The sequence below is a fragment of the Oreochromis aureus genome, linkage group 14, assembly GCF_013358895.1.
Source record: "Oreochromis aureus strain Israel breed Guangdong linkage group 14, ZZ_aureus, whole genome shotgun sequence".
Taxonomy (NCBI): Eukaryota; Metazoa; Chordata; class Actinopteri; order Cichliformes; family Cichlidae; genus Oreochromis; species Oreochromis aureus.
The window spans coordinates 32586925-32613814 of record NC_052955.1 but is presented as its reverse complement, the minus strand read 5'-3'; the positions used below and the strand labels follow the sequence as shown (position 1 = coordinate 32613814).

General features: G+C 41.5%; 1 protein-coding gene across 5 annotated transcripts in view; it reads left to right on the top strand.

Annotated features, from left to right (window-relative positions):
• The window catches only part of numbl (NUMB like endocytic adaptor protein), a 62360-nt gene extending 42167 nt beyond the window's left edge, over window positions 1-20193 (top strand). For 4 of the 5 annotated variants that reach the window (XM_031741580.2, XM_039598330.1, XM_039598329.1 and 1 more), the window contains 8 exons: window positions 2179-2329; window positions 5911-5985; window positions 7282-7356; window positions 11067-11207; window positions 12761-12968; window positions 13073-13342; window positions 16114-16293; window positions 16385-20193. In XM_031741580.2, coding sequence (XP_031597440.1) covers window positions 2204-2329; window positions 5911-5985; window positions 7282-7356; window positions 11067-11207; window positions 12761-12968; window positions 13073-13342; window positions 16114-16293; window positions 16385-17517 — 2208 coding nt within the window. In that variant the 5' untranslated portion in view covers window positions 2179-2203 and the 3' untranslated portion in view covers window positions 17518-20193. Of the gene's footprint in view, window positions 1-1017; window positions 1086-2178; window positions 2330-5910; window positions 5986-7281; window positions 7357-11066; window positions 11208-12760; window positions 12969-13072; window positions 13343-16113; window positions 16294-16384 lie in introns of those variants that run through there. The other variant, XM_039598327.1, reaches the window with a different exon arrangement.
• The last annotated feature ends 6697 nt before the right edge of the window (window positions 20194-26890 follow it).

Here is a 26890-nt window from a genome sequence, read left to right as displayed (position 1 = left end):
CTTACCATTGGATGAGCAGTTGGGTTTTTTTTAAAAAAAAATGTATTTACTAATAAATTTAAAAAAATCTGCATTATTGCTGGATGTTGCTCTGTCTGACTTTCTGCCCTCGTGCTTGTAGTGTACTGACCTGTGAATCTGTTAAGCTACTCTACTCCCACACAATTCCCTTTTTATTAAGACTAGACGATGGATGATGAACAGGATCATTTAGTGTATTATAACACCAATTCTCTCACCTCAGTACTTCATTCCTCCCTTTTTCTCAGTAGTTTTATCTTACATTTTCTACAAACTTGTCCCAGTATCCTTAGTTCACATTGTTTCATTTCTGCGTCTCTCCGATGTGGTTTGCCATTGGATGCCAGTGCCATTTGCTCACTACTCCTCCCCCGCTGTCCTAGACCATATGAGGGTGTCCTGTATTCCTTACCCAGTACTTCCTTTACTGGGTCTGTTAATTTACAGGGTCCGTTTACTCATGCCAGGCATGAGTTAAGCCACCCCAGCCCCCTTCTGCCTCTGCTGTGAGGCGTTATGTAAAACTCTGCTGTAACCCTTTCGCTCACGCCCTTTCACACCTGCTGCAGCAGTGCTGGGGGTGTGCCAGGTGCCAGTCAGCTGGCACTTTTCCCAGATATGAGCGGCACAAACCTCGACATGTGTGAAAAGCTGCAGAGGGGCTTGTGGGTATGTTTTGTCTGTGTGTGTGTATGAGTATCTACTCTTGGCAGATGACACATACCTCACATGCTAGACATGAGTAAAGCCACTTGAGCTGTTGCATTTGAATACTCTGCATTACACAGGGAGTGTGTGTGGTGCACAAGAATTGCACACACACTTCCGGTACACCAGTCTTTGGCAGCATTACCATCAGGGTAGCAGCAATTATGAGAAGTGACGTGTCCGACTATATATTCAGTATAAATTTGGCCCCGTGGTGGCAGAGCCGAGAGAAGCGTTCTGCCCTTCAGTGTTGAGATCACCACTTTACATATGGACATCGTATGTCTTCAGTGTAAGATTAATGTGCTCTCTTACCCTGTAAAAGCTGGAATGCCGATTTATGGATCATCCAGATGGTAAGCGAATAAAACAAGATCGCTCTTTACTCTTATTAACTCAAGATATATGGAAGAATACGACACGAGATAAGCATTTCTAATATATTGTGATCTTATAATAATAATTTTATGCAAGCCTTTTTTTTCTAGCACTCTTCCTGGTTTGATATTGCGGATTTACAAACTGGGCCTTGCTCGTGTATCACTAATCAGATCCCTTATACTGTGTAGAGAAGAGAGACCAGTTGTGTTCAGAGATTGAGGACAAGAAAAGTAGAATAGACTCACTGCTTAGTCCAATTTGAAACTTTTGACTTGGACAACAAGGAAGCTGATGATGCAGTTAATTTAGAGTCAATAAAGAGAAAGGACGCAAATGAGGAAAGAGGTGTTTTTATTGTACTTCAGATCTCCTGTTGAAGCTGGGATGTGAGTGTGGAGGAATGAAAACAGTAATTATTTTTTTAAAGCAGGTCATGTTTTGATGGCATCATGTTTCATTATGCTGGGAAATTAGCACGCGCTAAACAGGCCAGCGGGCTGAATGGTCTAATTAGGGAGCGGAGGGAGGATTGTTCACAGGAGGAGTGGAGTGCACACGTGTGTGCTGATTAGCATGCGCTCAGCATTCTTGATGTTTCTTCGAGAGATGAAAGCGTGCCCGATGCTTTTGTGTTCATTAATGTTCTACCTGTGTGATTTGTACAGCCTGCGTCTGAATGGAGAATCAATGGAGCATTGTGATGGAAAGTGTTTGTGGCACTGATGTACTGACTGCCTTGTTAGAAATGATTATAGCTTAATGAGCTCCAGCCAATCAATGAAATCCTTCCCACTTCTCTCATAATACCATATGAAATACAGGACTGTGGTTTGTCTCAAGTGGCATTTCATTCAATTATAGTTTGGCACTGTTGCATTTAAACATTTTTTAATGTGCCTGACTATTTAATTGCTATTACATGAATGTGTTTTTAAAAATTCTTTTATTGTTCTGTGCTTGCGGTAATGAGACTCAGGTGGTTGTCATTTTTCCTTTGTTGAGTACAGAGATACTCTATGGCCTTCCAGTGCTCTGCAACTAAACTTACATCCCTTTCTGTGTCTGCAGTACCAGGGAGCACGTGACCCCGGAGATGAACAAGCTTCGTCAGAGCCTGAGGAGGAAGAAGCCCACCTATGTGCCAGAAGCCAGCAGACCGCATCAATGGCAGGCTGACGAGGAGGCTGTACGCAAGGGCAAATGTAACTTTGCTGTTCGGGTAAGTATCTACAGTCGTTATTCGGTTAATCTAAGCCTGATTCATTTCTTTTTTTATTTCTTTCTTCATTTATTTTAATGTTAAGTATGAAAAAGCAAATGAGTTAAGACTATGAGATAATATTTAGGCAAGATCTTATGTGCTAACAGTGATGCTGGCTAGAGGAGCTGCTCAGAGCGAGCCTCAACTAAAATAGCTTTATCAAAAACATATTTTTACACAAAGTGAATGCTGAACCAGACAAGATGGCACCTAATATGCCAGTAATATCATCCATGTCCTAAATATTTTCAGCACATTTGAAACTTATATTCACTCTCACAAAGATATCGCAGGGTGGGAAATTATCTAAAAAAGTAAAGATGCAAACATGTTTATCTCTGTTATAATGTTGGGCTTTTTGGAGTCTTTAGGGATTAACTAACTTTTGGAGCCAGCCTCAAGTGGCTATTTAATGAATTGCATTCTGCCTTTGCTTCGTTTTTAAACCCCAGAGACTGGCCCTTATTAATAAGTGAAGTCAGTGCTGTATAAATACATTCAGCAAAAAAGGGTGCACAAGATTCTCACGTAATTATCACTTTATCTTAGCAGTACGGTCTGTTAGTTTTTATGCAAAGCTAAGCTAGTTGTTTGCTGCCACCAGCTTTCTTGACGTCTGAATATTATCTGAATAAAATATATACATATATATATATATATATATATATAAAAACACCCAGCACGCCCCTGCGGGCGGTTTATCCTTCAAGCTCGGGTCCTCTACCAGAGGCCTGGGAGCTTGAGGGTCCTGCGCAGTATCTTAGCTGTTCCCAGGACTGCACTCTTCTGGACAGAGATGTCCGATGTTGTTCCGGGATCTGCTGGAGTGGCTCCAGCAGATCCCGATATATATATATATATATATATATATATATATATATATATATATATATATATATATATATATATATATATGTATGTGTATGTATATATATATATATATGTATATATATATATATATATATATATATATATATATATATATATATATATATATATATATATATATATATATATATATATATATGACAACAAAGTGCTGTCAATGTTAATCTCGTTAAAATGACATTAACGCCATAATCGCATTAACGCGACAAATCTCTGTTAGAGAGTTGACGCAGATCACCCCGTGCGTGGGGCTGGATGGCGCTAATGCATTGACGCCATGTAGCCTCACGCACGAGATTAATGAGATTAACACTGACAGCACTAATAAAAACAGCATAAATCTTATTATTTCTATTTGTTCATAATATTACAGTACCTAAAGAAAGCAAATATACTTTTTAATGTAATGCCTATGGTTAGGCTTTGTGATACATTTCAGGATAGTTTGGCTCTGACCTTTGATCTTTATAAGAACCGTCAATAGTAAAGCACTGATCCATATTCTACCTCAGTAGCTGAATGCCTCCCATGCCATAAATGCAAAAAAAGGGCCGCCATTAACGGACCAATTTACTGATAACAAGCTCCGTTCTGAGCATGTACTGTATGGCCATCCTTGAGAGCTAAAGTGATTTGTAGAAGAGCTGGAGAGAGAATGAAGGAGGGAGATGGAAGCCAGAGAAAGAGGAGTGACGATGAGGTAAGGTTATAGATTACAGAGAGCACAGGAAATGACAAGGTGAGGGATGAGGGCGCACAGAGGGTAAGGAGAGACATTTTCAGATTTGAAATGAGAGATAGATAGAACCAGATAAGATAAGTGAAAGGAAAGAAAGACCGCAGACTGAATGGACCAGGAGAGAAATACAAAGCAAAAAGATAAAGGCAACAAAGAAAGCTGAGAGTATAAGAAAAGGCATCGTGTGGGGCTGAGGCTAATGGAAAACGGTCCTGATGGTAATGGTCCAGAGAGCTAGCGATGAGATGGGCACTGAAGTGGAGCTCAGAGCTTTAGCAAGAGATGTAAGCACAAAAACCTCTGTCTCTTTATATGTTGTTTTTACCTCCATGCTCGCTCAACCATCTTTTCTTTTTCAGTGCTTTCTCAGTGTTTTTAGTTTCTAAATGAGTCACGAACTATTAATGCCTTTTCAAAAGCATTTGAACTGTTGCTACCAAAAGAAAACGTGTCAGCTCAGCTCACGGCTCAAAGAAAAGTTGTTTTTTTTACAAACTAAAGAATGTGGGATAAAATGGCCCATTGGAAGATTTGCCTGGTGCCTCTCATACTTTGGTTATAGAGCATATGAAGCTCTAGATGACCTTACTTATGTTTTGACTTCAATTTGTGTGTAATGGTCATCATTTTTATTTTTTTTAACAACACGTCTTATTTTGGTAATATATCCAGTTAGCAAGCTAGCAAGGTAAAATAACAGCTGCCAACTGTGATAGTGTAAGGCAGACCAAACTATGTATGCCATTGTGACATTAACAATGTTAGCCTGTTTGAAATTTTAAAAATTTCTACTCTACTGGAATACTCAAAGTGTTTTATACAACATGTCTCATTCACCCACTTTATTTAATATATAAGTGCTTTCTATATAACAATCACACATTCATACTCCGGTGAATGCATCTGAGAGTAATTTGAGGTTCAGCATTTTGCCCAAGGATACTTTGGCATGCAGACAGGGATCAAACCACCAACCTTCCAGTTAGTGGATGACCTGCTCTAATTCCTGATACCTGCCTAAACCATAGTCCTAATAACAATTGCCCACATCAGCTGATGCTTCAATTTATTGTTTGCTTTTGTCTTTTTGAAAGTCCCATAGAAGGCACTCCTTATAAGCTATTTTAACATACATACCCTTGCTGTTTTCTCTACAAGCCACTTTGCAACCTGCCTTCTTGGCATATTTTCTTTCAGTTCGTTCTTCTCACACCTTTTAAGTGACTTAAATAGCAGTCAAAAACAACAAAAACCAAGTAGCTGAAACTCAGTGCTATATATTCAAATGTAACGCAGAGTTGCCTACATAACATCACAGTTGCTAATTATCCTTTTATGGACAAAGGTGAGTTGAAATTCGATAAGAATGAAGCAAAATATTGATGGGGTGTGACAGATGTTAAATAATCGAGCCCACAAAACTCAATTTATCTCTGTGAAGTTCTTTTATTCAGCTCTCTCAAACCTGAGCTGTAACTAAAAACAAAAACCTTGGAAGTCCATCCTCCAACATCAGGGGTGGATATTAGCTCACAATCTGAGTATTAACTTTGTTTTATTTTACAAATTGCAAATTTGCAAATGTTTTATTTTTTTGTCTTAAGGGGACTTATATATTTCACTGGCTACATGTTAAATATCGAATTGATTTTAAGCTTTTAAGTACTTTTGAGGCCATACGTTATCACATCGCTCCTACCTAAATTATAGATTTAGTCTCGCTTTATGAACTCAACTGCTGCCTGTGTTTCTCAGATCAGACCCTCCTGATTGTTTCCAACTGTGTTTTTGCATTCACACTATTCACTTCAGCTGAGTGAGTTTCATTTGCAAGAAGTTTAAATGAAGAGCTCTGGTGTATCAAATGTTAAAAGGAAAAACCTAAAACCATCTGTTTTTGTTTTGTCTGCAGTACCTGGGGTTGGTGGAGGTGGAAGAGTCGAGAGGGATGCACGTATGCGAGGAGGCAGTGAAAAAGCTAAAAATTGTGAGTAACCCACACACACTTCTAACACACACTTTTTGCTGCATTACTGAAAGTACATTTTGTTGCGGGAAGCCAGTTACAAATATACACCCAGAGGACTTCACAAACTTTGCAGGAACTCATTACAGACCCGGTTGCGCAAAGCCAGTGCGCCACTGTATTGACTGAAGAAATGCACAAATGCACACACGTTCAATACTTGTTCTTCTTGTTGTTTTCTACTTTTTTACCCCGTTAATTGGCCTCTCTGGTGGGTCCTATTCCATATGTATCTGATGTTACCATAGAAAAGCAAGCAGAAAATGAAACTGGGGCGTACGCATGCTCGTGTAAACACATAGTTTGCCCCCCTGGGAAGCTGGATTTGAACAGGGAGCGTGTGAACAGAGTGACTCAGACTGGCCGGTGTCAGACAGCCACACACATACAGAGACACACTTGAGGTTGTAGAAAGGACAGGCGTGTACAACACAGTTTTCGTGTTTTTGCTCTGCCACTGCTTTTCTTGACAAACTAATATCAAACGGCACTTTTCTTTCAAATCTAGAGTAGCACATTTTCAGCTTTGAATCTGCATTTTATGTCTTATCCCCAGGGAGGCATGTAACTGTATAACTTTATATAACAATTTACAGAAAATCCCTAAAAACCTTCAATTTGTTTTGCTTCTTTCCATCCTCTAGCAACACCAGCATCTTTCTCTCTGCATTTGCTCAAGCTAAAACATTTCTCCACTCTGCCTCCACCTCATCATTCAGCCTCTTCTTCCCTCCATCATTCTCAGATTCTTCACCTTCATTCTCGTTCCCTCGTTCTTTTTGTCAGTGGGATTATGCAAAAATGGGGCTCCTTATCGCGTCGCTGTGGGTTTCAAAGCCATTTCCTGCAGTGCTCTGACTTTCTGTTTCCCTTACTCGCACACACAAACTCTGATGCGGATTCGTGTGCACGTGCACGCTCACAGATTCACACAGATTCACACACGAAGCCCTTGCTTTTTCAGTCTGTTTATTTTTAGCATGGCCCATGTTGAGCGTGTTATTAGCGCTGCCTGGTGCCCACCTCTGGCGAAATGATTCGTAGTGCCAGCTGGCACAGTTTTTAGCTGCTCCCGCCTCTCTTTTCTTAACCCTCCACTACCTCATTTATTCCAGGGATGTCGTCATTTTACAAAACAGCAGGCAAGAATAAAGGTGGCGTTACAGTCTCGCTCATAAGCTTCAAGTACAATTTAATACTGCTACTTGTCTATAAAGATTTAAATGATTCAGTGTCCCATGTTCTTTGTCTTTCCAGAGCGGGAAAAAGACAGTAAAAGCAGTATTGTGGGTTTCGGCCGATGGACTCAGGGTGGTAGATGACAAAACCAAGGTAAGAAACGCTTATCTATCATGTGTCTCCTTGTTTTGTCCTTTCTATCTCTCTTTTCTCCTCTCTTTTTATCTACGTTATCACTCACCTGACAGCAAGGGCATGGTGCGCTGTCGTGCCTTCTTGTTGTCATGTCCACAGTCTTGTGCACAGTAGTATTTTATCTCCGTCTTCAGTCTCAGCCTCTCAAGACAGGCAGAGAGCAAAATAACAGAGTTAGCCTGTCAAAAGAAGATATAAAGCCCACTAATGTGTTTTGCTTATTTCCCCTCTAATACTTCAATTTGCATTTTTTCTTCTTTTTGTTGCTCTCATATTTAGTAAAGGCATGCATATGCCATCCTCAGACCACCAACAAAACTCTCATTCTGTCCTAGTTTGGTGACCCTAACAGAAGGGTCCACTGTGTATCCACTGTGTTGCTCCCAGGCTTTTGAGACTCTGTGTGTGTGTGTGTGTGTGTGTGTGTGTGTGTGTGTGTGTGTGTGTGTGTGTGTGTGTGTGTATGTGTTTGGTATTTCAGAGCTGGCATATGTGACTCATGATTGCTTGCTAAAGGTGCTTAGTGGGGGAGGGAAACTCAAGTAAACACAGGCGCACACATGCACTTGAGGAGTGTCTGGCGGCCAGGGAGGCCTCCTACAGTGAGTGCAGCTCGCTGTGGTTCTATTGAAAGCAGAGTACAATAAAGAGCAGCAGAGACAGTGCAGAGAGTAAGCCTGATAGAGCAGCCTCTTTCTTGCTTGACTTTTTTTTTCTGTGTTTAGAGGCCACACACGACCACACCTCTTCCAGTCTTCCAGTCCCACTCCTCTCCTTCTAACCTCCTTCCTTCTTCCTATTCTCTATCTGTTCTATTGTTGTCTTTCTGTTCTTCAGTTCAATTCAGTTCAGTTCAACTTTATTTACATAGCACCAAATTACAACAACAGTCACCTCAAAGTGATTTATATTGTAAAGTAAAGACCCTACGATAATAGAGAGATATAGGGAGACAGGATGAAAGATACATTGTGGGAGAGAGCCAGAGTTTAATAATAACTGCAGAGTGGTGTGTAATGATTAAATGCAGAGTGGTGTGTAAACATATAGAAAGTGAAGAAAGACACTCATTGCATCATGGGAAACTTCCAACAATCTATCTTTATTGCACCATAACTAAGGGAGGATTGAGGGTCACCTGATCCTGCCCTAACTATAAGCTTTATTAAAAAGGAAAGTTTTAAGCCTAATCTTTTAAAAGTAGAGAGGGTGTCTGTCTCCCAAATCCAAACTTGGAGCTCTTCATCACAGTATTTTTAGCCAGAACAAATATGATATAACACAGCAGATAAACCCTGGATGCTACCATCAGTAAATATTATTATATTTGCTGATAGGCTCATAGCAGCTCTTTAAAGTAAACTTAAACTTTAAAAAAACTAAAAGAAAAAATAAAATAAACCTATGTATTTGTGAACCATAATCAGCTTATATTTGTTTAAAGATTTACATTGCGTAGGAACTGAATAGCTTAAAGCTGAGAGAAGCCAGAACTGAGGTTTCGTTTTTTTTATAAGATTTAATTGCTATAAGTCAGCGTGTTAGCCAGCTTTAACCTTGAAGCTAAAAAACACCAATATCAGCAAAAGAGAGGAAAACATTAGTTTTAGTGGAGTCACAATAGATTGTTTTCTTTTGGCTTCCACTTTTGTTTCTGTTCTATAACATTACCTAAACAACAGGTTAATTCAAAATATACCTCACCTTTACTGAAGCTGTAAGGCTGAATAAAAATTTAAAGTGTAAATGTATAAATGATGTTTTTGCTCGAGCGTCACATCACTTTCTAGCCCCTAGGTTTTGACTTGTAAGACCTAATTTTGCTTTTATAACATGTGCGTCTCACCCATGCTTAGTGTGTTCACACAGTGATATAACACATTCATTTCAAAGGGCATGTGTTTGAATAGAAATGTGGAAAGAAAAAGCAGGCTCACTCGTCATTTATTAATAAACTCCTGCAAAAGCAAGTTCAGTATGTTTTATGTTCAATAATTCATAAAATGGGTTTACCCTTACGTAGGAACATTAGGAATTCTAATTGTGCATATTAAGGTTGTCATTCAGTGCTCTACACAGGGTTTTAGCATCCTTTAGTTCAGTGTTTTTATTTTTCAGCCTGTAAAAATGCTAAATTGATGGCGTCTTATTGCTTTTATAGCAAGAAAAAGCTCTAATATTGTTAGCCAGCTGTACACGCCTTGGCCAACAACAAACAGTGTGCAGACACAGTTAACACACTGAAGCCTGTAAGAGTCAGATATTCCAGTCAGAAGATACTAGAGCCCCAAAAGAGACATAAAGGAGAATACTGAACTAACTGTGAGATGACCAAAATGTAATTATCTGTAACATCTTCACAGGTTAATTACATGTAAACTATTTATGATAATCATTAAAATAATTTAATGCAAGTTTAACTTAATAACTTTTAGTTAGACAATCAGCTTTTATCACTTTCGTCCTGTTTTATTTCATTGCTGTTCGTCATCCTTGCCATCAGCTAACCTCCATGAATCAGCTAGTATGCTCTTATTAACACCCCCACGAGCCTTTATCAGAACCTTTCCCACAGTCTATCAGTATACAGTGGACTTGTGCATATGTGCGACGTGCATGACCTTCATACTAAATCACCAGCAGAAAGAAAGAGTAAAGTCTTATTCCATTCAGCAGAGTGACTCCTCCGCATAGATGACACAGCCAGAGTCACTGCCGAGCTTTATTCTTCCTTTCACTGATAGAAGGACGTGGTCTGAGTCACCCACCCCCGCTCACCTCATTACAAATATTCCTCACAAGAGCACAGAGAATTATAAATCCCTAGAAAACACATCAGTACATAAATACAGTATTATGTGTGCGTATTAACACAGAGGAAGTCATTATACCAGTGATGAAGAAACAGACATGTCGGTCTCTGCTCAGCCTTTCACCTCAGTACCAGCATCCCCCTCCATTCACTAATTGGCCCGCACTGAATAGGTTGTTATTCTTCTACTTTTTTCTCATCACGTCCCTCTTTCCTTTCTTCCCTTTTCCCATCCTCATCCTCCCTCGTCTTCTCCCCTCGTCCGCCCGTCTCTTTGTTCTCTGTGACACAGCAAGGCAGGAAGGGAGTGTGTGGATGAGTGTGTGTGAATCCTCTTTCTGCCTTTTCTTCTTGCTCACGCCTCTTGTTTTTCTTCTTCTTTCTGTTTTTGGTGAGTCAAAGAGGTGAGCTGGGGGCCCCCTTAATGTACACAGAGAAAGACAGGGGCCCCCTCTTAGTCTCTTCTATAGTGACTATACATGCTGAAGCCAGCTGAATAACCCTTTTATTGAAGGAAGGGCAAGTTGTGGAAACATCGCAGAGATTAAAAGAGGCTTCGGTGTCATTAGTCTGTAGTCACTTTCTTTGCTGTCATCAGTGGATGTGTAAATAGGTTTATGGGGGGTTGATGGGGTTAAGTGAGGTTAAAAGCAGTGTGTCAAGTATTGGATCGGTCTGTGAGCTAGTGCTCCCAGTATTAAAGTGATATTTCCTGTTTTTCTTCAATTAAGCTGCAGTTAGATTGAGGCCCTTCTACCTGCTGGAACAATTCAATTGGCTTTAGTGTAATATGAGCGCAGTCAAATGCAATAATCTCCTCTTACTCTGTCTAATTTCCTTTGCCTGCCTCTCTCAGGACCTCATCGTTGACCAGACCATAGAGAAGGTTTCATTCTGCGCTCCGGACCGTAACTATGACAAGGCCTTCTCCTACATCTGCAGAGATGGGACTACAAGACGATGGATGTGCCACTGCTTCATGGCTCTGAAAGACTCGGTGAGTAGACAGTTCCAGATACCCTTTAGGATTTATATGAAAAAATGTCTCTGTTGCACTAGCTTTTACTTATATCAGTGCAAACAATTCTTCCATTTGTCCCCCTCAAAAAAAGATCTTGAGGTTTACTTTCAGTAATTTAAAGGGGCTTAAAAACAAGAAGAGATTAGCAGTGGCAACAAGGGACCATAATAATTCAGCAACTTGTATCAACAACAGGTAATAACAGGCACAGTGCAAGTTTAGTGTTTTAATATAGTTTTGATCTCTGCTGTCTAAAAATGCCAGATATTTTTTGCTTATGTGAAATAGTGTTTGGTAAAGTTTGGTTTAAACAAAAAAAGACTCATCAATATCATAAAGCCATTTACACACTCTGGATATTGTCAAGAGAATCAGGTCTGGACACAACTGGATAACTCCACTGCTGAATTAGGTAAAGGTGCCATCTGTATGTATATTGTATGGATTTTTGTTAGGGACCATGACAGTTTCAGTGTGATTGTGTTCAGCTTTTGGGTTTTCACATGTATCCCCCATCAGGTAATGTCTATAGATGGCTACATGAGTGTGTGTGTGTGTGTGTGTGTGTGTGTGTGTGTGTTAAAATGGTTTTGGATGTTTCCTTTTTAATTGGCATTCTTATGTAGACATATAGCACTAAGTTACACAAGATACTTGAATCCCAGTTCTAATTTTAATTTATTTACGTTGTTAAAATGTCTGGAGGGGAGTTTTCGTAGCTCTTTTTTTAAATAACAAATCACTGGATAAGAATAAACAGACATTTCGCTGAAAATACATCAGCTGTATTTCATATATTAACACGCATTGCAATCTGTCATACAGGTAAACATAAACACATCAACCTATTCTGTGACAGCTGTCTCAAAATACAGCTGTAGCCAATTAAATGATTGTTTATGAATTTTCTCTACCTGTCGCTAAAATAGTGTCACTGGAATGACCTTGGGATAAGCCAACTGAAATTTAAAGACATCTGCGATAGAACGAGTGCTGGCATAGTATAATGTGGTTCTAAACCCCACAGTGGTTTCATCAAGTTAGACTGCGAGTTGGAGTATTAATGTGGATGGAAGAGGACGCAGCACAGACCTGGGGGATTAGGAGAAGGATTAGATAGAAGCCAGTGGAGTTATCTGCCCATTTGTGTCTCTCTCCATTTCCGCCATACAATATCCATAACTGTGTGCTCATCTTAAACTGGACTCTCTCTTCTGTAATTTCCGTGGCTGTCTTTGTATAAGAAAGAAGCTAAGACAAGCAGCCAGTGTGCCAGGGATTTGATGGAAAATATTAACGACTCAGTGTAAAATGTCATCTGAAATAATTTGCTTTCAGAGGGATAACTTACTTTGACTTTTACTGATATGAAAGTTTCTTTGCAATCCTAAAGAAACTCTATTATGCACAAATACAGAAAAAGGCATTTCAAAATATATATGATAAATTATGATGTTTTGGGACAAGGGAAAGTGTGCAAATGTGTTTTAATGCTGTTTTTTCCCCCTCTCTATTTGGTTTTGCATCAGGGGGAGAGACTGAGCCATGCAGTGGGTTGTGCCTTTGCTGCTTGTCTGGAGAGGAAGCAGCGCAGAGAGAAGGAGTGTGGTGTGACGGCTTCGTTTGATGCTAGTCGCACCTCGTTTGTGCGTGAGGGTTCCTTCCGCGCCAATTCCTCCTGCAGCCAGCAGGGCAGCAGTAGTGAGCGAGAGGACAAGCTGCAGGAGAAAAAGAAAGGTAGAAGGTTTTGTTTTTAGCTGCATAGGCAACAATAGCACCATGATCATTACATAAAAACTGTCCTGAACAGCAATGATTACCGTAACCCCTTCTTCTTCCAGACCAGCCCTCTATCATGCCGGCCCTTCCACCTGGCACCGCCTCCCCACCCGAGGGTGCGGCCTCCCCTATGGAGCGACCAGAACCAGGCGGGCCTCATGCCATCCCCCGCCGCCACGCGCCCATTGAGCAGCTGGTGCGTCAAGGCTCATTCCGAGGATTTCCGGCCCTCAGCCAGAAGAATTCTCCCTTCAAGAGGCAGCTGTCACTCCGTCTCAATGATCTGCCATCCACACTACAACGCAAGACAGATTTCGAGACCAAGAACCCTGGTGAGTGGAAACGTTTTTGGTGTTATACTGACAAATGTTGACATCTGCTGACCTCCTGACCCCAGTCCTGTTTTGTTAGAGGCTGAAGTTCACAACATTGGAATGTGGGGTAGGGCGACAAAAACTACCCCAGGAGCCCTGGCTGTTTCTTCGAAGCAACAGAGGAAGCTAGTTTATATCTGTGCCCAATTCACGCTTTGTCATAGCAATAAATTTGGTTTGAGTGACTGAATAATAAAGAATATGAGAAGGTAGCACATGCTTTGATATGTTAGTAAGTTTAGAAATGTCTAAATGTGTGTTGGATGTGTAATTTGGTAATCAAAATGATTGTTCCGCAGTCACACAAACTATATTTTTCATGTTAACATATCATTAATTTAGATGACATTCAGTGATGGCCATCATTTATTTGCTGCTTTGTCTCCTATTAGCTGAGCAGCATGTTAAGTACCACCTTATTAATTGTTAGACTGACTGCACCACTACTGAAAGTGCATCAATTATAGTAACAAGTGTGTCTAATTTAGAGCTTTTGTGTGAAAGGGGAAGATCCAAAAGTACACTAATGCTTTAGGGTACATAGAAAGTTAACTATATCTTATTTAAGCTATTTTCTGTATGATGTGGAATAACATGAATTAGTTTCACCATTAGTTTTCATTAAATCAGTATTAAAGCTAACACTACTAATATACTTACTAATGGATCAGTAGCAGGATGGAGGTTTCACAGGCAGTTAAGGTTACAAAATTGAAAAAACTGACAACAAAATAAATATTTACTAGTGGTAATAGACAATAAGCTATGTTTATAGCAGAGGGATTTATGATATTAACATGTAGATGCTAAAGACTAATATTAGGCAATGATGGTTGACTAACTTCATTCACACTTCATTTATCTTTAGATGATTTAACCACACTTAATTTACACATAGCATCAAAATGCCTCTCAGATACTCACATGAAAATCAGGCAGGATATCACTGTTCAAGAGTACCTTTTTTTTTAAGGTACTGCAAATCCCAAATTTCTAAATAATTATTTGTTATTCCAAAGAAGTCAAAGAACATGACTGCTGCCTCTACAAACTATCTGCACACAGGGCTGTATTCCACTTGCGTCATGGTTGTTTGTTGGAGGGTTATTACATTTTCCATTTGGCTTGAGCGTGGCATCACTGACCCCTGACTGTACACGTCTGAGTAATCATATTACAGAATAAATCATCAGCAGATCTTAGGTGAATTTACATTCATGTTTTCATGGTGGAGCAGGTGTAATCCTGCTTTTTTCATTTTAATGCTTACCTTCCACTGAATACTTGACAAGGAAAAAAAAGAAGCAGTTATGTGAAGTGCTGTTATTATTGCGATAAGTGACAATGCTGACAGCTGCTGCCTGTGCAACTTTGGGAGCTCTTGGCTTTTTTTAAGGGCAATTAAACATAACTGATTTAGCCCAGGCAGGTTGCATAAAAAGAAATACACAGCCCCCCACCCCCCACCCATTCTCTGTGGTGCCACAGGATCAGAGTGCTCAGTAGCAAGGCTGATTACAGTCATTAGAAGAGATGAGAGAGAGTTTTTTATATGACTGGAATACTAAACCACAACAGCCACTCTCATTCACTATATAGTCCATCCTTGTATTTCCATTTCCCATTCGCCAGTGACTGTTACCGTATCCAGGGTGGTGGATATGTTGTTGTTTGAAGCTTTAAAGCTTTTTGAAGGCGTGTCATGAAGTAAAAAGTGTGGACCAGCTAAAAGGTCCTCAATTTCCCAAAGTGTCCTCATTTCAGTGGTCTTGGAGACACAAACTAGTCCCCACATAGATATATAGACAGGTACAAACACAAACACACACACACACACACACACACACACACACACACACACACACACACACAGATAAAACCTAAATGGTCTCAGCCAATTCATCTGCCTGCCTTCTCCCTTGTGACTCCCTGTACAATGTGCGTATTGATTTATGCGGTCAATCAGCTGTCCTGTTTAGCCTTCAGCTACTATTCTACCAGCCCTTGAACCTGCCACTGCACTGAGGAAAACACACAGAGTATAGGCACACATGTGAAGTGCTTAAAGTACCTCTGAACTCTGAGAGGCACTGACAAGAGCAGGGGGAAAAAAAGGTCTTTGTGGAACAAAGGACAGAGAAATCTTTGAAGGGAGACCTTACACATGCCTCCAGCGCCCTCTGCGCCCTCCAGTATAATTCAAGGCTTGTAGCCATACAATGCAGACAGTTAAGAGAGATGTACATGTATTAGAAGAATGGATTTGAATGGCACACCAGTGCGATTTGCTACACAATGGGCCCATTTGTTATAAACATGTATTTCTTTTTATTTTACTTGAATCCCACCCTTGTATTCTTGAATCTGTCTATATATTCATATTATGAAAGTACAATATTAAAGAACTCTAACAGGAAGGACGAGGAAAAAACACAAGTATTATTTCTTTGAGCTTGTGAGGGAGGCTCAGGAGAATATGAGCAAGGAATTTTATCTATTTATATCTGCAGTCAGTGGTTTAACCCTTGGTTGGTATAAGAAACTTGTGTTTTGTTGCTTTTTAGGTCAAACAGTGGTGAGCATCAAAGTATTCAAATGCTCTAGTTTTATGCTTTTGATGCTAACTAGGTCTGTTAAACAATTGTGTATTCCATCTCTTCTTTTCTTCTCATTTCTTTCTCTCTCTTTCCCCACCTCCCTCTCGTGTGTCCTTATCTTGCAAATACCAGAGATGGATATGGGATTGCCTGGTGAGGGAGACAGCAGTATAAATGCTCTGTGTAGCCAGATCAACACCTCGTTCACCAAACCATCAGACGAGCTCTTCTCCAACCCGTCTATGTCTGCAAATGGCCCGCCAACCTGCACCGTGCCCCCTGTTCTGCCTCCACCACCTGCGCCGATGCAAGGTAAGATAAGACTATAATAGATCAATATTAACTTTGAATTATAACAAGTGGTGGACAAGTTTAAGTAAAACTTTTACTCCATCACTTCTAGCCACCTCCTCATGGGTACAGACGGAAGCTCCTCTCCACTCTCCTCCTCCGGTTTCTGTGGCGATGCAAATGCAAAGTGGCCACAAACGCACGCCATCCGAGGCTGAGAGATGGTTGGAGGAGGTCTCCAAGGCTGTGAAGGCCCAACAGACGCCTCCTCCCGGCCCCACCATCCCCACCATCCCCGGACCTCCCTCCATCTCCAGTCATCAGATGTCCAGTCAGGCAGCCATGTCAGCTGCCCCAGTGTCCACTGTATCCAAACCTCTTATTTCCGGCCCCTCTGCTCTTTCAGGTCAGGCTCCGATGCCCCTCCCACCAATGTCGATATCATCAGTTCCTCTAATACCTGGACCTCCAGTTTCAGGTCCCCCTATGTCTCTTCCGTCCATGTCCATACCCACCATGTCAGGGCCAAGCATGTCTGGAGCCCCCATGATCCAGCCCTCCCTCCCCGGACCTCCAGGCTCACTTCCAAGCTCCATGCAACCGTTCCCTTTGGCTTTTGATAACACTCCAGCCCCTGTGGGAATGTTTGCCAGTCAGCCTGTCCAACCTGCTTTTGTGCCCATGCAGACCTACATGCCAGGTCTAGCAAGCAGTATGACCTATCCCAATGCCAGTGTGCCTGTGGTAGGGATCACACCATCGCAAATGGTGGCCAACGTCTTCTGCACTGCCACAGGCTCGTCGGGCACAGGCAGCACTATGGGCTCGGCCGGAGGAGGAGGACCCAAGGTGGGGACCCTTGGAGCAGTCGGGCAAGCCCATTCCTATCAAGGCCCACCTAGTGCAGTTGGCCACTCTGCAGGTTTTTCAACACCTCCATTTTCATCCACTCCACCATTATCAACAGCCATTAATGGCCTTGCACCGCACAGCAGCACCACAGTGGCCCTCCAAAACGGGACCTCCAGCACTAGTGGAAATTGTGGCACTAGTAGCAGCTGGCCGCCAGAGGGCAGCCAGCTAACAGCTCCGGTGGTTGATTCCCAAGAGGATGACCGTTTTGAGGCCAAGTGGGCAGCCTTGGAGACAAAACCAGCAGCTCAGCAGCCTGGGAACAAGGCATCAGCTGCGACAGCCAACCCATTTTCCAACAATCTGCAAAAGACTTTTGAGATTGAGCTCTAAGACAGACTTGGCCTCCCAAAGCTGTAGCACTCATTCTGGAGTTAAAGCCTCGGGAAGCCAGGCACTAACTCCAGCATCTTTGCTTAGAATGGGATGCAGGTCCTTACATTTAGCCTAGGATCCAACCTGTGGCAGCCTAGCAACTTGCTGAATGCCCTCATAGGAGCCTACAATGATTTTGCTTTCTTCATGCTCCAATGAAACACAGAGTAACTTAGCAGCTTGCTGGACTGTAATCTGAGGATCAGGTCTCTAGCTCTCTAGACTTGATGGACTAAATCCTTTCACTCCACCTGCTACCTGCCTCTCCTCCCTGCTTTCTCTCTCACTTCTGGCTTTACTTTACCTGCTGGAAGTCCCCAGATGTACTGCACGTGCCCCCTCCAAGTACAGTGTTGAGGGGGTGAAATGCAGTTTAGTACTTTTTTTCTTTGAAAAGGGGACTCCACTCAGATGCATTCCAATCCCATGAGATGTTTCTTGGCAGTTTTACTTGATTTTGGTGGAGACTTTAGCAAATGTGGTAATGTGACAAGATACGAGGAGAAGCAGAGCAGTGACCTGTTGACCGATGAACAGACTGATGCTGATCTTAGCAAAGCACAGCAGAAGTTCAGACACCCGAAAGGACTAGTCAATGACGTGAGACTCAACCCTACGAATCCAAAAGGAGTTACTGACCAATAGTAGAGATTTATGGCCAAAAGTATTTTATTTATTGTATTTTATTTTTTATTTTAACAGGTTATATGTACTTAAAGATCTAAATCTTAAAGCAGTGTTTCAGGAGCATGTTGTTTTTTTATTTCTATCCCCTATATTTATTTTTGTTGAATCATAAAGAGTAGGGAAACTACAGGTAGCAGGTTGTAAACAGTTGAAGGTAAGCACTGTGGGAAATTGAATCATGTAACAGGAACCAAATAACCAGGGCATACAGTAATGTGACATGTGAGACAAGTGTATATAGCGGCATGTTTCTTCCACCCGTTAGCCGTCAAATAAATATGCTCCACTGCTGCTGCCGAGGCCAGCTGAGTCTGTACGGCTTCACTTTGGCATTGTCGCCCATTTCTGTTGCTAATGCCTAATTTAAAGGGCACTGGGACTTGAAAAATGTCTTCAGGATATCCAGCACACAGACACTCTGGACAATACAGCACAACAGTCCTTTGGACTCCATCTTCACCGGACAAACCCAAGGAACTTTAATAACTCAGTGGATTTAAAAAAGTAAAACTCTGCAACACTGTGCAACTGGTTGGGGGAAAAAGATGCACTACATTCTAACATTCAGAAGTCCTTTTATGTGTTCAAACACAGGGTAAAGTCTCATCATGTACAGTATGATTGTGTATTCACCTCTACTGCACTGCTGTGACGCAGCAGGGCTACACTCACAACTGATTTCTGGACTGTAGGAGAGAAACACGAGCAGATATCGATTCAGGCATGTGGGCTGAAAAAAAAAAAAGCAAAAGAAAACTGGAAGGGTTTCTGATGTCGAAATATTAGGGACAACAAAGATTCAGTTGATTACCAGAGGGGGAAAAAAACAGCGGAGAGGAAAGATGAAGGATAAGCTGTATGTGAGAGGATGTTGCTACAGTGTAACTTTTAAAGAATGGGAAGGAGGAAGTCTGAAGGAAGGAAAATCAGATGTGGGTAAAAAAAAAAAGAAGAAAAAAACAACCCAAGAAAAAAGCGAGAGGCAGTTTGCGTGAAAACACATCGAACAAAGACACATTCATCACCCACGACACGAGCACTGTCTGCCATCTTTGTGTTCCTCAAGGCCAAGCCGCTTTCATTTCAGCATCCTATTCCTCATCTCTTAAAACCTCAAGAAAACAACACTTTTTAATCATGTGAATTTATGAAAACAATGTTGCTTATTATTGTAACTGCAGCCTCATAAACAAGGTTTTTCTCAAACTGTGCGCAACTCCTTATATAGTTAAAACTCCAGTACTGTCAGCAGAGCCTTCAGTGTTTGTCCAAAAGATGCAACCTTACTAAAAGTTCAAGCAGGCTTGTGTAATGAAGGGCTTTTCCATGGGTTACTTCTCTATGTTATTTAAACTACAGTCTGACCACACATGCTCCTGCTATGTTCCTTAGGAACTGAATTGTGTTTGGATATATGGACTGCCACTGATTAGATTTCCTGCTCATTAACTCCCTACAGCTTAATTAGCTTGTTTGGTCTCTTCCTGTGGCCGGTTTTTTAGAGAACCTAAATTTACATGCCACTGGCCTAATTTACACCACCTCGGCTCCTCCCAGGTTTTACCCCTTTGTTTTCTGATGAATTGATATATCTTCCCCACAGAAAAAAAAATCCAATCCGCTCCCTCTCTCTACAAAAACAAATCAGATTCCCTCATGAGATCGATGCTTTTATTTTGTTTAAAATCTTTTTTTTTTTGCCCTCAACTCTTGTTTGCACGCTCCCCCCAAAAATGGTAAATGTAGGTTAATTGTGTTCCGCGTTAAAGCAAACTAAATGACCTCATAAACTTGATTGTAAAACCATAGTTTAGTGATGGTAACAAAGCAAAACCAGTGGAGTTTATTTTTAATCTTTATTTACAGAATTTTTGTATTTAAACCAACATATTTGTATTGTAATTACATTGTACAAAAGATAAATAAAGTAATATAATATTACACCTGCTCATGATTTCTGGGTAGTGATTGTGGTTTTCTTTTTATCACATTTTTTGAATCATTTCTTTTCAGACATTTTCAGTCCTTCAGCTGATCTTTTATGCTTAACCCCAAGCAAAGCTGCGTTCTCTTTCTTCTGTTATTATCATTCTGGCTCATACTTGTCGGCTTCGTTGCTGTGCTTTTTCATCAGCTGGATTTAAATGGGTTAAACACGTTTCCCTGGATGTTCTTAAACCACTGTAAAAAACCCTTCAAGCGAGCCGATTTAGAGCAGTTATGCTGACATATTGGATTGTCCTCACCAGCATTTATCTGGGAAGATCATTACGGCTCTCATATCTGCTGGCTATATATGTAACAGTCAGGAGATTGGTGGTGTAGTGCTGCAGACGAAGAGTGAAAAACACCTTTATATGCAACTAAATAAAATGTTATGTCTTGCTTGTTTAAAGCAAAGCTATTATGGTCATTTACAGCTCTGCACGGCAGCATTGCATGATTCACAGATTGAAATAATCCATATTTATCTTACACGAGGATTTCATGCTGCCCTTCAGTTCATTCACCGTCTGAACCACCATGGATGAACTGAAGCTTTCAAGTTCTGATTGGATGGCCCTTGCAAGCAGAAGGTTTGAATATCAGGTGGGTGGAGCTTGTGTTTATAGTGAGAGCTATGTGCCCAAGATGGCCATATTAAGGATACTTGCTCTCAGTGAGCAAGGTCCACTTTAATCTGTAGAGAAAAGGAACCGTTAAAAAGTGAATTTTTGGTTTTAAGGTGGGAAATCACTGCTGGATAACTAAGAATTTTAAGAAAAATGTTCTCTTTTTTTTCTTTTTGAACATTGAGTAAAGGTGGGCTCCCTCTTCCCCGCCTGTCATTGTGCTGTGCAAACCAAAGTCAGCTGCAACTTCTGGCTGTAGCTTCATGAGTGACAGACATGAGTGAAAGTGATTTGAAGGGTAATATAATACTTAGTCCCAAAGACGGACACAAAGGAATGTGGCTGCCGACAGGTTGAAACAGCTGACAGCTCATAGCCTTATTATACTTCCATTAATCTCCTTTTTTGTTACTTTCCTCTCTAACTAAACATCCTACTCCTGACTAAACTGATGTCTAATAAGCGCTGTCCTCCAGTCAGCCAGGACCGAGTGCTGCCGCTCCTCAGGTCACTAATGGAACCAGACAAGGCCTCTTTTCTTCTTAAGGACCGTGAGAAACTGAGTGAATACACACACACACACACACATACACTCAGCGCTTGAGCAGTGGTTGCAGTAACTCTCACCAGTCCATTGTCCTGTGATCTGAGGACATAGTCGATGAGTTTGTGCTGCAGAGAAGCAAAAGGGGAGAGATCAGCCCTGTTCAGTAGCTTGTGAAGCTTGTCTTCCAGTCATTTTGGATGCGCGTCATGTTTTATGCATGTCAAAATGATTTAATGGCCAACGTTAAAGAAGCCATTATCAGTTGTTCTCAAAAAGCAGGCTAAGGCTTTGTGAATTAGGACAGCCTTCATTGTTGTAGCCATGGTAGCAGTGTGGTCTGTGACATTTGTGCTCCCTCAGGTTAAATCTGGGTTATTTATCAGTTTTACTTTTGGCTTATACATTACAACACTCTACAAAGACAATAACGAACATGGCAAACACTGCCTTTTTGGAATACTGATGTGTGCTCTTAGTTATTTGTGGACTCCAGAGCTAAAAAGTAAGGCCAGCATTGAATTGCCAAAGGCAGCAGTTCTGTTTCTTTGTTGGAGTGTTTTAAAAGACTCAGAGTAGCCCCTCTGAGAATTAATGTTAATTTCCAGGTGTGTGTGTGTCTCTGTGTTATACCTGTGCACCCTATGGACCCAAAACTAGCACTGGTAGCAGTAGCTATCGGCTAGTGCGCCTAGTTTGTCCATATACTCTCACTTTAATAGGTACATATGTCCAGCAGCTTGTTGATGCAAATATCTAATCAGCCGATCAGATGGCAGAAACTCAATGCATTTAGGCACGTTGCCATGGTCAAGACGACCTGCTGAAGTTCAAAGTGAATATTAGATAAAGCCCTAGGCATTACAAAAACACCCACTTTGAATTCACCGTTATTGTAGAAAAGCACTATATAAGTACCAGTCCATTCACAAGAACACCCAGACTGCTTTGTGCTGATTGGAAGGCAACAGTAACTTAAGTGACCACTCGTTACAACCAAGATAGGCAGATCCACTCTGAATGCACAACCTTGAAGCAGATGGGCTATAGCAACAGACCACACCAGGTGCCACTCCTGCCAGCTAGCAGCAGGCTCACCGAAGCTGGACCACACAAGTCTTGATTTCTGCTGTGCTATTCAGAATGTGGTGTTAACATGAAAACATCAATTCATCCTGCACTGTATCAAACGTTTAGGCTGGCTTTAGTATGTCTCATGGTGTGGGCGATATTTTATTGGGACAATTTTAGTACAGTGGCTCTGTTAAGGTAAATACACTGCACTAAGAAAACACCAGCAAAAAGAAAAGTCAAAAAAAACACAACAACCCAAAAACACAACATAAGTGTTTTTGGGGAAAGAGTAATTTGATCAAACAGCTTTACATTGCATCTTTTTCTCCTTCACAACCCCTTCAAATACTGATGAATCCTCCTCTCTTTTAAGCATGTCTCAGTATAGTCCGACTTAGGTTTGGTTTCTATCCCTTCCGCAGCACTTCCGTCATGTTAATGTTCCCCCCAAACATTGTTGTGTTCCATTTATGCTTATGCAGCTATTTGCTGGTCATTTCTTAGGTTGCAGTGCTGACCATGTATATCCCTTTAAGACCACAGTGTACTCATCTTCTGATGGCTGCTTCTGCAAGAATAATACGTCGCAAAGCTTAAATCATCCAAAACTGGTTTCTTGAACATGACAGTGAGTTCACTGTACTCTAATGGCCTCCACAGACGCCAGATCTCAATCCAATAGAGCACCTTTGGGATGTGGTGGAACGGGAGATTCTCATCATGGCTGTGCAGACCTGCTGACCGAAATCCGTCGAGGAGTGTTTTCAGGAGCTCGTTGAATCTAGGCAACCCAGTTCTAGCAAGACGTACCAAATTAAGTAGCCGTGTGTGTATTCACTTCTTTAAATCATTCTGTAAAAACTGATCACAAATACGTTTTCTAATTTTAGGGGGTTCAGAACTATCATTTAAATTCAACCAGCTGCAGCGCCCCCACCTACCTATCTACCTACCCGTACTCGTTCCATTGTAGGCTGCTGCATAATGAAGTTGGTTGCAACAGTCTACATAGGAGATGGAAATGCTTGGTTGCCATGGTGACGTGGTTGAAGATTCAGTTATAACATCTGAAAAACTGCTGGAATCTGCAGAAAAGGCTTCCTATACATATACATTACAGCGCCAAAAGAAATTAAAGCTGCTGAAAATACAATATAATCCTAATGGATTCTCAAGGTGGGTCAGACAAGTGTGTGTGTGTGCATTTCTCTTTAAACTGCCTATTTGTTGCACACCTAGCAGCAGTGTGAGATCACTCAGAACAGATTACATTAAACCAGATCATGTAACAGTGTTTGAATGACCGTTTCTGTGAATTGTGTTTCACTTCAGATTTGTTCTCTCTCTCGTGCTTCACTGCCTTTAGTGGATGTGTACAAAAGGAAGGCTGTTGTCTCTTTCAGCCCTTTGCATCACTGTGTATGTGCATATAATTAAATAGAGCCTGTGAGGAAGGATGCGACTGAGTGTGTGTGATACCCGCACATCTGTGCGATAGCAACATCTGATAGCTGTATAAGCACAGACTTGGTAATGGTTTTTGTGTAATGGACCATGGCCGGACTGTCAGCTCTGCACCGGATAATGTATCCATGCTACATGCACACACTCATTTATCCTTCTTATCGCTACTTGATCGCACAAAAAGGCACAAACACGCTCACGTGCATGCTGATATTTCCTGCACGTCAGAAATCTCGTCAAGAGTTTCTCGCACTCCAGGACTCGTTCTCTGCACACTCGTGCGATACGGCCACATTTATTAGATATACTGTTTGCAGTGTGACCCCGCAGTCCTTGAAGCTTGAAGGAAGTAATTACATTGATTAATTGGATGTGGTTCCTATTGATTAGCACAGCATCTGTGTCTATTGTTTTGCACACAGCTGGCTCCACCAGCACGACATAGTAATGTATATATTAAAGACGGGTCTTAAACAAAGCAAAGCAGTGATCCATTTTTGTACTTGTGTACATATTAAATAAGCCATGACAAGCTTCTACTTAGGGGGTGAAGTAATATGCACTTGTCAAAACAAAAAAGCAACAAAAAAAAAACACTAAGCCCTCAGGGGTTTAGCCAACTTCAAATGCCAAGGCAAGAGCAGGGGCCTGGTTCTCCTAACAGAGGTCAGTTTAAAATCAAATAAGACTCTAACCACTTTCTCTTTTTGGCTCCTGATAACAGCCTTCCTCCTGCCCTCCAATATAAGATCTTAAATTGTATTGCCTCAAACAATCAGCTCTTGAGATAACGGATCCAAAGGAGAGCTTGACCGGCTTCTGCACATCATCACAAGCAGGAATTTGTCTCAGAGCCCTCAGCTCGGTGCATCCATGAGTCTCCGTGTCCTCCTGACCTTCTTGTGTGTATTTCCCCTGCTATTCTCAAACTGGACAGGGTAATTTGTTGCGCGATACAGATCAAAATTCAATAATCCTCGAATTAGATGATGATTTATGTGTAAGGAGACAAAGAAGAGTATTGTGAGCAGCAGAATTTCCCTCTGGGTACAGACCAGAAGGCCTTGGACCGGGGAGTACTGCCTCACTGTGCACAAACACAAAATGAGCACGGGCAGTGAGAGAGTGCCGGCTCCTACCACCCCCTGCCAGCAGCTGTCACTCATCAGCACTGGGTGCAAGAGAAGACCAGAGCGAGTCAGCTCTCGCCCATTGTTTGCTCTCCTCAAATCGCCCAAGCAGTGAAGTAAATCGTCTATTTACTATGCCAGTAAACCAGAGGGGACTTTCCTGTGTGCTGTAATACCTAATAAGCCTATAGCAGACGGAGATTACAACTCTTTAAAATGGAGCCATCTCCTCAGTGCTTAGTCACAAGCTTAATCATTTGTGTGACAGATTGTCAATATGGGTAAATCCTCTGATATTTATGTCTTCTTTGTAAATGATATCATGCAACACGAGCCCTGAATATCGTTTTATTTGCTCAAAGTTTGCCATGCAGAGCTTTTCTGTTTCTGTAAAATGCTACAACTTGGGGGAAAAGGCTTTTATTTCACTGAATAAATACCTTTAGAGGCGAAAGTAGAAAAGAATAAGCAGTCATGAGAGGTCTAGCAGTAGAGTGATAACAATGCATGCCTCCCCGGGCATACCTGAGAAGGTGTGGACAATTCAGACAATGAAGCCCATAGACCTATGCACTGTCACTGCAAGGCCAATGAAGGTGCAGGGGGCATAACAAATAATATAGTGATCAAATCACTCTCATGTGACTCTTAGCTACTGAGAAGCATGTATCCATCTCCCTACAGCATCTAGCTCTGTTTGTGAAGCAGTGGGGGTCGAGTTCTGAGCTTCTTGAAAACATGAATAACTCACTGGCTGAGAAAATGCAAATTTCTAACTTCCAAATAGGACAGCTTCATTGTAAAATCCCCTGCTGGGACTCACTCAGGACACTTACCAGTAGGTGGTCTCATACAAAATTTACTATTCTCCAACCGCATTATTTATGCTCATCTGGCGCCCTCCTGTGAAAACACGAAGAATCACAACATGGGCCCAACAACATATTTCATGCTGCTACAAGATTTGCTCATCCAGTTCTGTTGGAGCTCTGTAATGTCTTTGATTAAGTATGTATGTGCATGTCTTTACAGCCTTTAACGCTAACGCTTAAAATTCAGCTGATACCAGTATCTCAACACCCACCAATGCATCTAAATGTCCTACTCATAGGGCATGCTTTTTTTTCCTTTTTAAACTTCTTTACACTGCCTAAAATTGCTGCATCTGCAAGCTGCTTTGGAACCCATCTCTCCCACAGCTGGTCCTCTCAGGCAGTCTTCTGACTTAATGACACATCTGTAGTCACTGACTGCCTTCTCTATGCAGTGGGTTTCAGTGTTGCTATGCTAAGCTTCCTCTGGTTTTCGATGTTTGCAAGGAAGAGCAGGGAGATCTCATAAAAGCAGCCAAGGCCCTATAAATGATAGCTGCAAATGGAAATTTAAACCTTCTTTTACCAGTTTTAGTTCTGGCTGAAATATCATTAACCACGGCTGATAAATATCTGTATCCACAAGAACAGAACCTTGAATCTGAAGAGAAGGGAAACTCTACCAATACTCATTTTCCCACTGTGCCACAATATTACTGTAATTAATAATTAATCTGCAAAAGTCACTGGAAATCTGCTCATAAAATACTGGTGTGGCGGGGCATTGTCTGCGGTGCTGCTGCAGGGGAGATGGACGCACCTGCACGGCCTATGCAATCACGCCTCGCTGGCATAAAAAGCTGTGCTGCCTGTCTGTGGTTGTTCTTATTGGTGACAGCGACCGTAAAAATAAAGAGATGCTGAAAAGCATTGAACTGTCATCGGGTCTGCCGTGGGTCATTTACAACTGGACATTACTGAGATGAAAATAATAATGGTGCTGTAAGT